This window comes from Thecamonas trahens (genome assembly GCF_000142905.1).
Source record: "Thecamonas trahens ATCC 50062 unplaced genomic scaffold supercont1.29, whole genome shotgun sequence".
NCBI lineage: Eukaryota > Apusomonadida > Apusomonadidae > Thecamonas > Thecamonas trahens.
In genome coordinates, this window is record NW_013657651.1 from 352,715 (window position 1) to 361,581 (window position 8,867).

The 8,867-nt window shown below is 63.9% G+C and overlaps 4 protein-coding genes across 4 annotated transcripts in view; 2 read left to right on the forward strand and 2 right to left on the reverse strand.

Moving 5' to 3' along the window:
* Window positions 1-85, reverse strand: part of AMSG_06913 (RasGTPase-activating protein) — a gene marked incomplete at its 5' end in the record, with an annotated part of 2,636 nt that extends 2,551 nt beyond the window's left edge. The window contains one exon of the mRNA XM_013901508.1: window positions 75-85. Within this exon, the coding sequence (XP_013756962.1) occupies window positions 75-85 (11 nt within the window). The remainder of the gene's footprint in view (window positions 1-74) is intronic.
* A 391-nt stretch (window positions 86-476) lies between these two features.
* On the forward strand, window positions 477-1,421 carry AMSG_06914 (transmembrane protein 56). The gene has a single exon (XM_013901509.1). It carries the CDS (start codon window positions 579-581, stop codon window positions 1,407-1,409), a length of 831 nt encoding a protein of 276 aa, XP_013756963.1. The 5' UTR covers window positions 477-578; the 3' UTR covers window positions 1,410-1,421.
* Window positions 1,422-1,844: 423 nt separating this feature from the next.
* On the forward strand, window positions 1,845-4,076 carry AMSG_06915 (uncharacterized protein; the record flags this gene model as incomplete). The annotated part of the gene is made up of 2 exons (XM_013901510.1): window positions 1,845-1,869; window positions 1,963-4,076. 2 exons carry the CDS (start codon window positions 1,845-1,847, stop codon window positions 4,074-4,076), a joined length of 2,139 nt encoding a protein of 712 aa, XP_013756964.1.
* Window positions 4,077-4,735: 659 nt separating this feature from the next.
* AMSG_12018 (uncharacterized protein) lies at window positions 4,736-8,544 on the reverse strand (the record flags this gene model as incomplete). The annotated part of the gene is made up of 3 exons (XM_013901531.1): window positions 7,284-8,544; window positions 5,270-7,110; window positions 4,736-5,075 (listed from the first exon to the last, which is right to left on the reverse strand). The coding sequence occupies exons 1-3, from the start codon at window positions 8,517-8,519 to the stop codon at window positions 4,736-4,738; spliced, it is 3,417 nt and encodes a 1,138-aa protein (XP_013756985.1). The 5' UTR covers window positions 8,520-8,544.
* Window positions 8,545-8,867: the final 323 nt, after the last annotated feature.

Consider the following 8,867-nt stretch of genomic DNA (forward strand, 5'->3'; position numbering starts at 1 on the left):
TTCTAGCCGCGGAGCCCTCTTGTCCCCACCCGGCCAACTCTGTCGATGGAGGGAGAAGGGTGGTGGCGGCGTACCTCTCAGCCATGGCCCAAGTTGGTTAGGGGTGAGCGCTGGGAAGGGAGAGGAGGGGAGGGGAGGGAGGGGGAGGGAGGGGAGGGGAGGGGGATGTGGGTGTGTGTGGTGGGGGGGGTGATGTGGTGAAGTAGAGGTGTGGGCGTGTGGGCGTGGTGTCTGGTGGTGTGGGTACAGAGAGGCGGGGGCGGAAGCCGGGGGTGGGAGGGGTTCCGCCTGATCGGGCGCGTTGCTGCGGCGGGTTCTCCGGTTTGACGCCCTTTTCCTGCCGTGGCCGGCTGCTGTGCTTGTGCGGTGACACAGAGTCGGGAAAGAAGGGGTTGACGGGCTGTAGGACACTACACCGCACTTCTCTCCCACCACGGGCATAGAATAGCGACGCTTACGCTGGCTGTGTTGTTGCCTCCTTTGTTGTGTAACTGAAGCCCCTGTAGCGGACCTGGCTACGCGACACCCGTCACCTGAGGTGGACAAGGCACTCTGCAGAAACGAAAACGATCGAGAAGATGATGGCAAAGATACTGGAGGTGCTCATTGCGACGGATGCTGAGCTTGCGATGTCGGCGTCAAAGTACATCGGGTGGTGTGTGAGCCTTTTGCTGGTGTTTCGGCTCTCGTACTGGGCATCGGACGTGTTTCCATGGGCGGGCCTCTCGCCGCGGTACGCCACGCTGTCAAAGTTGGACAAGATCGAGTGGCACTCGCGGGTGGTGTCGAACATCAACGCGGCGGTGTGTGTCATCGGCGCCGGCTACGGGCTGGCGTGGATGATGTGGGAGTCTGTGGCGGATGTGCCTGGCGGGTGGTATCGCATCTCGCCGCCGCTGCTGGTCATGACCTACGGCGGGCTCTGCGGGTACCTCATCCATGATCTGCATCTCATTCTCACGACGCCGTCGTTGTACTCGCTTGGCATGATGGCGCACCATGTGATCGGCATTTGTGGCTCGGCGTATGCCTGGTGGTCGGGACTGGCTGGCGGCGCGTGCGTCTTCTTCCTCCTCACCGAGGCCACCACGCCGCTCATCAACGCGCGCTGGTTCCTTACCAAGACTGGAGCGCGCAACTCGAGTCTCTACACGCTCAACGGCGTGGCCATTTTTGTGGCGTGGACCTTCCTCCGCGCCTCGATGGTCGTTATTGCACCGATTGTCTTCTACCGCGACTGGCATCACTTTGGCCACGACTACCCGACCAACATCATTATCATCGGCACAACTGTCGCCGTCGGCTCGCTCAATCTCTACTGGTACTACCTCATTGTCCGCGGCCTCCTCAAGCTTCTTGGTCTCCGTGGCTCGGCCTCGAGCACCGCGTCGGCCAAGCGGCGCGATTGAACAACTGCGTGCATGGCGATGGCAGCTGGGTCCGGGGAGCCAGTTCCTTGCCGATAGCGATAGCTGACATCACGACACGACGCAAAGAGTGTACGAGCGGCAAGCGCAGTAAATTGGAGAAATCGTCAATGTGCCGAGCTGCAGATACGGGGCGCGGGCTTGTTGGTTGTGCATGGCCGTCGCAACCTTGCAAAAGTGGCCGTCCGACTCGACAGCCACCCCCCCCGACCCCCGACCCCCCGACCCCCGTCACCCCACCCCACCAGGCACAAGCAGCACAGTTCACAGGACACTCGACGTGAGCAGGGGGAAACACGGCTGGCAATGACGCGTGCTACCCGAGGGCGTCGGTCTGGACGGGGGAGGTCGGAAGAAGCTGGGGGAGAGGGAGGCGGAGACGGAGGCAGAGCTGGCAGCAGCGGACAGAGTGTGGCTATGGAGGTGGAAAAGGGCGGACAAAGTGGCAGTGGCAGAGGTGGGGACACTCGTGGTGGCACTAGTGGTGCTGGCAATAGCCATGGATTCATCACAGCACCGATCACTCCGTATGCAGAAGTCAATGACGATCATCCCGGTCCGGGTGGTGCTGCGCTCATCCCGCACTCGACAGACATTTACGCCAAGGTGCAAGAGAAGCCGCCGTCGGAGAGTGATGCTGCTACAGGCACGACGAGGGAAGGCTTTGAGGGCTGGCCCATTGAGGACCTCTCCAATCTGATCACAAACTTGACGCTCATGGGCGACGTGGCGGCGGAGCGGAAAAAGTACGCAGAGCGTCAGATCGCTGCGCTTGAGGCTGTCGAGGCGGCTATGGCCGAGTCGAATGGAACCGGCGAAATGTATGTGGCGGCACATGCGGCGCGGGTTGCTAACGGGTATGGGGTCAAGTCTGCGGCGCAGCATCTGGAGAAGCTCAAGCTGCAAATCGACGGCGTAACCTCGTCGCGCAAGTCGGTCCGCACCAAGCGGGTTTCGCAGGCGGCACAGCTCGAGCCGATGAAGCGCTCGCTGTATGATGAAGACGACCCAGCGCTGGCTTATCTCCAGAACTCGCGGCCAGGAACCGGCGGCAAGGCGCCAGCAAACGCCGACGCGGCGGCGGCGTCGAGCGAGAATCGTCCAACAGCGCCAGTCGACAAGGGGCTCAAGATCAAGCTCCGGGTCCCGCGCGAGAGCGGCGGCAAGGGCGGCAAAGGCAGCAAGAGTGGCAAGGGCGGGAAGGGCGGGAAGGGCAAAGGCATCAAGAGCGGGCATGGGAGTGAGGCTGGCTCCAAGTCGCGATCCAAGTCGAGCAAGTCGCGGCGTTCGCAGTCGAAGCAGGCGCCTCTGTCGTGGCCCCGGCTGGACCGTCTAGTGGAGCGGTTCCAGAACGGGCAGTACCTGACGTCTGAAGAGCTGCTCGCGGCCGACTACACCGAGCGCGGCGAGTACGCGTTCTGGCACTCGGTCGAGCCGTACTTTCGTGACGTGACCGATGCGGACATCGAGCTTCTTGCAGAGCACGGCATCCACCCGAACGACTCGGCGTTTATTGTGCCGCGGCTCGGGCGGTTCTACCGCGACGTGTGGTACGAACAGGACATCGAAGAGCACGAGGGCGTGTCCAAGTCGAAGCGGTCGCGGACGTCGCGGTCGAACACCAACCGCGACTTGTCGTACATCAACACTGGCGAGCCGTCGCTTGCAACGCGGGTCCCGCCGCAGCCAATCTCGCAGCTCGCCGACGAGGCGCTCGAGTTTGGACTCGGGCTGGTGACGTCGCAGCTTGCCGGTGCCTTTGTCGAGGGCACCGAGGTTGAGGCGCTCCCGTGCCGTGGGGCGGCGGCCAAGGCGGCATTCCCCAAGGGCCCGGCGTTTGGCTCCGGCGCGGGCGTGGCGGCACCGACTGCCATTGCGGTCCACCCGCCTGGTGCCGGGGCGCGCGGGCGCGGAGCGAGCGGCCTACCGTCGCCGCGGGCGTCGCAGCTCGAGTCGATGGACATCGAGAGCGATACTGCAGCGTCGCGACCGGGCTATGTCCACTCGCGGTCCGAGGCCGAGGCGCTGGAGGATCGGATCACCATGGAGCTGCTCTCGGTGGGGATCATCGACCAGGAGCCGGAGGCCGACCTTCCCGAAGACGACGAGGTGTGTGTCGAGCTCCGAGCCATGCAGCACCAGCTCTCGATGTGTATCCAGGAGACGAACGCCAAGAAGCGGCACCTGTACAAGCGGATGCGGCTCCTCTCGCAGGAGCAGCGGCGAATCCGGATCCAGCGGCATGCGGCCAAGTTGGTCGAGGTGGCGTGCGAGCAGTTTTTGGCCATGCCGGCCGCCGACCGCCCGCGGGCGCACAACTACCTCCAGGTTGTACTCGACACTTGGCGCAAGGCACACTCTGCCGTGTCACAGCGCAACGCGCCGCCACCATCGCCGTTTGCACAGGCGTCGGGCACTAGCAGCGGGCGGGCATGGGGTACGGTCACGGCGCGCGAGCTCAATGCTCGCGCCATGCCGACGCAGGCCTCAGGCGGGCCGACTGGTATCCACGCGCCGCCGTCTCATCCGGCGGCGGCGGCAACCCCAACATCCGCAGCCGCGCACTCCAACTCGCAAGCCCGGTCCGATCGGCGCCACGCCGCGTATGCGGCGGCGGTGGCCGCTGCCGCCGCGCGGCGAGTCACGTAAATGCATGGAAAACCGAGCATTTTTCAATTACATCTGGTGGATCACCTCTTTGGCGCGCTCGATGGCGTGCAGGACGCCAGACGTCACAGTTGCATTGAGCGCCGTGAAGGCGGTGTCAAGCGACTCGTCGCATCCAAGCAAGCGGCGCTGGTCAGACCAAAGTGTGACGGCGATAGCGACAGCTAAGGCACATACAAACATGGCGACCTTGATGGGAAAGGCGAGAAGGTGGCGGGGAACGGGTGGCCAGGCGACAGCGTCGGCTTCAAAGCGAGTGACGAGCTCGGGGTGGTGGAACAGGAGCCGGGAGAAAAGAGATGTGTGATGGGCCTGATGAACAACAGCATGCACAGAGAGCATAGCCAGCATAGCTGCTGCGCGGCGATCGCGCGTGTGGAGCAATCACAAGCGCGCACAAGGAGCAAGGCCGGCATTGCAGGTGCGGGCTGCACGATAATCGCGGACATGGAACATAGACACCAGGCATTGAGGCGCTGATACGCACAGGCCAAGCACTGCAGCGAGCAGCAAGATGTCGGGCAGCGGAGTGCCGATGTGTGACGTCAGGCGCGTTGCCGAAGTCAGAGGTTGGTATGGGGAGGATGGAGACAGATAATCTTCGACAAACAGGGCCGATACGTGTCCATGGGCGCTGCGGCTCACATGTTGTTGAGATGGCTCTTGAGTGAGGCCTTTGCCGTGGCCTTTGCATGGCGATAGGCATGTGTGAGGGTGACGTTGAGGGCCGAGAGGGCTTGATCCAGGTCATGATCACAGCCGAGATGACGACGATGCTTGGGCTTGAGAGTGGTAGCGGCCAGAACAACAAGGATGACAAGGAAGAGCGCGAGTTTGAGCGGATACGCCACAAAGTGGTCGTAGATGGTGGAGAAGACGATCCAAACAGCGGCGGCGGCGGCGGCGAGGACGACCAGTCCGACGGCCGGATCCCACTCGGAGAGGTCCTGACCCCAGAGCAGATCGAATACAGGCTTGAGACTCCACCACATGGTATGTGGGAGAGTGATTGCCGTGTGGTGTGAGTTTGGTGTGCGTGGATATGCCCTCTCGCGAGTGGTGTGCGTCGCCGTGAGCAGAGTATCCGACGGCCGTTGGTCGGTGTTCCGTCGATTCGATTTCGGCGGCGAAGGGAGGCCGGAGTTCGGAGGCGGGGCGCTTTAGCGATGGGGAACTAGAAATCGTCGTCGTCGACGGCAAGGTCCTTGAGAAGCGATGAGAGTTGGTCGAGATCTATGTCGGTGGCACCGTAGTCGTCGCCGTCGTCAGTAAACGAGAGGTTGGTCAGCTCGCTGTCGTCAAAGCCGTCGGGGGAGTGGCCGATGGCAACGGCGGCGGCGGCGGAAGCGGCGAGCGAGTCGGCAGAAGCGGCGTCGTGGTCGACGAGATCATCCGGGTCGGTGGCCTCAAGAATGGCGTCGATGTTGATCGAGGAGACGACGCCCTCGATGGTGGTCTTGCGGCGCGAGGCGCGGAGCGGCTTGGACGCCACCGACGGCTTGGACGGCCGGCTGGCAAGCCGCGACTCCTTGCGCGGCGGCTTGGGCTTGGGTTTGGGGGGCGCCACAAACTTGGATGCGATAGCGGTGGCGGTAGCAGCGGCCTCGACGGTCGCAGCAACAGCCACCGGCTTGGCCCGCATGGCGATCGAGATCTTGCGGACGGCGGTCGGCTTGCGCTTGGGCGGCGGCGCCGGGGCCTGGCCACGGCTCTCCGAGACAGTGGACAAGCGCTCGCGCCTGGGCATCGGCTTGGGCTTGGGCTTGGGCTTGGGCTTGGGCTTGGGCTTGGGTGGCGCTGAAGGCGTCGGGTCGTCCGAGACGCCGGCGACGCCGGCGACGGCGGCGGTGAGGGCGTCGACGTCAATGTCCTCGAGGTCGACATCGTCCAAGCTGGCGGGATCGGCCACGGCGTCGGCGTCGTGTCCATCGACATCACCGTCACCGGGATCAACCATGCACGCATACGACGACACGATGCCGCGCTTGCCGGCCTCGTCTACAACCACAAGGAGGGACGGGAGGTAGACAGCAACAAGGCGAAGGACGTCGCCAAGCTCGGGATCTAGGACCGGAAGGCCCTGGCCGGCGAGGGCAGTGCCGAGGCGAGCGGCAACGTCGGCAGCGGGCACGGTGTCAACGACGGTGAGCCATGTGGCAACCGACCAGTCGTCGGCGTCGGCGTCGGTGTTGGTATCGGCGTCGTCGAGATCGAGGATGTCAATGTAAGCGGCCGGAACAAAGCCGCCACGCTTGTGCGGAGCAGAGGCGACCTGGATCCAGCCCGGGTTCTCGGCCTCGTCGCCGTCGACGATGACGACCAGCTGGCCGGCAACGAGGTCAAGCTCGGCCTCATCGAGAGCGACATAGTCGAATCGGGCAAGGCCGTACTCGATCCAGCTGGTGTGACCAGCGACGGGTGCGACGATGGTGAGAGGAATGAGCTCGCGGTCGAGGTCGACAACGGCGACTGTTGTCTCCTCGAGGCCATACATACGCTCGGCGGCATGTATGCTGTCGAGGAGGGCGGCGGCCTCGGGCACTAGCAGGTTGTGGTGCTCGAGCGCGGCCATGTGCGACGGAGAGCCAGCTTCGTAGGCCTCGGCGAGCCTGAGGATGTCGCTCATCTGACGGAGGAGCGATGCATGCTTCTCCTGTTGCATGGCGAGGATCTGAAGCTGGCCGGCCGAAGCTTCGACAGTGACAGACGAAGCCTCAATGCCGGACGACTCGCCCGGGAGCAATGCAGGAAAGCCAAGGCCGGTGGCGGTGAGCGAGGCAATGACTGGCACACCCATGCCTGCTAGTGCGGTGTTGAGGCGGGCAAGCTGGGTTCGGGCGGAGTCAGCAGCCGTGGCAATCTCGGCCGAGACGTCGGCGTAAGCGCGCGACGAGGTGTCGTATGTGCCGCGGAGGCCAACAAGTGCTTTGAGCTGGCCTGCAATGCGGCGAAGGTGGGCGCGGGCGTCTTCGGCAAGAGCCTCGGGTGGGACGTCGGCATCAGGATCGGGAGTGGGCTCGGCAGAAGCGGGCGCGGGAGGGGGGCGGCCGACTCGGCAGTAGAAGAAGTGGCAGCTTCTGTGGGAGCGGCTGGTTCGGCGTCGGCGTCGGCGTCGGCGTCGGCGCCGGCGTCGGCGTCGGTGCCGGCGTCGGTAGCGAGCGCGTAAGTGGTGTAGGACACTGGAAAGACGCCGACGTCGCCGTTGATCATGCCCTCGGCCCAGCCGTCATCAAATACCTCGATGAGCAGGATCTTGTCGCCGGCCTTGAAGTTGAGCTCGTCGACCTCGTCGGAGATGTGGGCGTAGAGCGCCTGGACAATGCGCTCAGACGGCGAGGATCCGGCGAGGCCAACGAGCGAGGCCGGTGAGTTGCGGAGCGAGCTGCTGCCAGGAGCGGCGGCGGAGACCATGACGAGATCCTTCTGTAGCTCCGGGTTGAGAGCAGAGCGGTCAACGTTGCCGCGAGCGGCGGCATCGCGGGCGCGAGCGTGGATGGCAAGATACATGCGGAGCGTGTCAGCAAAGTGAAGCGCGGCCGAGGTGACGGCGACGAGTGGCGACGAGCGCTTGATGGAGATGGCCAGCTTGCGGTCCTCGGCCGAGACCTCGCGGATCGAGTCGAGCGGAAACGAGGCTTCGACGAGCCTGTCCTTGGCGGAGAGGACAAACATGCCGCGAGCAGAGATGCCAAGCAGCCGCTTCTTGAACTTGGACTTGGCGGCAGGGAGCGGGGCGAGGTCGGCGGTGGCCGAGCCGGGAGGAAGCGAAGAGCGGATGGGGATGACTTCCATGCCAAACATCGGATGGTTGCGGAAGACGTTGATGAGCGAGAGGCGGACGGTGTCGTCGGACATGGCCACTAGCTGGCTTTGCATGTCTGCCACAGACGAGTGGAGGACCTTGTCCTTGCGGAAGCGGGCGCGCCACTTCTTGGGCACAAACGTGGAGGCTGCGATGAGCTCGAGGAGCTTTGCCCTTCCTGCCACGCGATCGGCAGCCTCTGCCATAGCAGGATGGCCCAGACGAATGGAGGCAGCAACAAAGCGAACGAGCTGAGTCTTTGTCAGCGGAATGCGTGCCGAGAGAATGCGATGTTGCAAGTCCTCGAATTCGATGAGGATGTGCAGAGGGCGAGAGGGAGCGAGATGATACCAGACGCGACGAGTGTAGTTAAGAAGCGGAGCAGAAGAAGGATCACGCATAACAGCGACATGATCGACGAGACCAGCGGCAGCCAGAGTCAGTTCCGGAGACAGCCAAGCCTTTCCATGCGAGATGCCATACTCACATCGCTCCTCATCAGCAATATCAAAGGCCTCTCCCAGCTCCTTGCCCACCACGCCCAGCTTGGCAAAGGGATCCACAAGCACAGTCCGGACGAGCGAGCCCACACACACCCGCACAGGCACCTTGACCGTAGCCATGGTCGGACGTCGGAGCTTCGGGTTGGGTGACGTGCTAGTGGAGGTGGTGGAGCACGAAGCGGGGGTTGGACGAGAGAGGGAGGGAGGGGATGGGGATGGGGATGGGGGGATGAGGGGATGAGGGGATGAGGGGATGGGGGGATGGGGGGATGGGGGGGTTAGGTGAGGTGATTGGATCGGGAGAAGTGTACACTGAACACAGTTCTGTTGATGTGGGTGGGTGGGTGGGTGGGTGGTGGTGGTGGAGGTGGTGGTGGTGGTGGCTGCGGGTGGAGGTGGTGGTGGCAGTGGCTGCGGGTGGTACGAGTTGGCGAGTTGGCGAGTTGGCGACTCGTCGGCTTGGGGGGG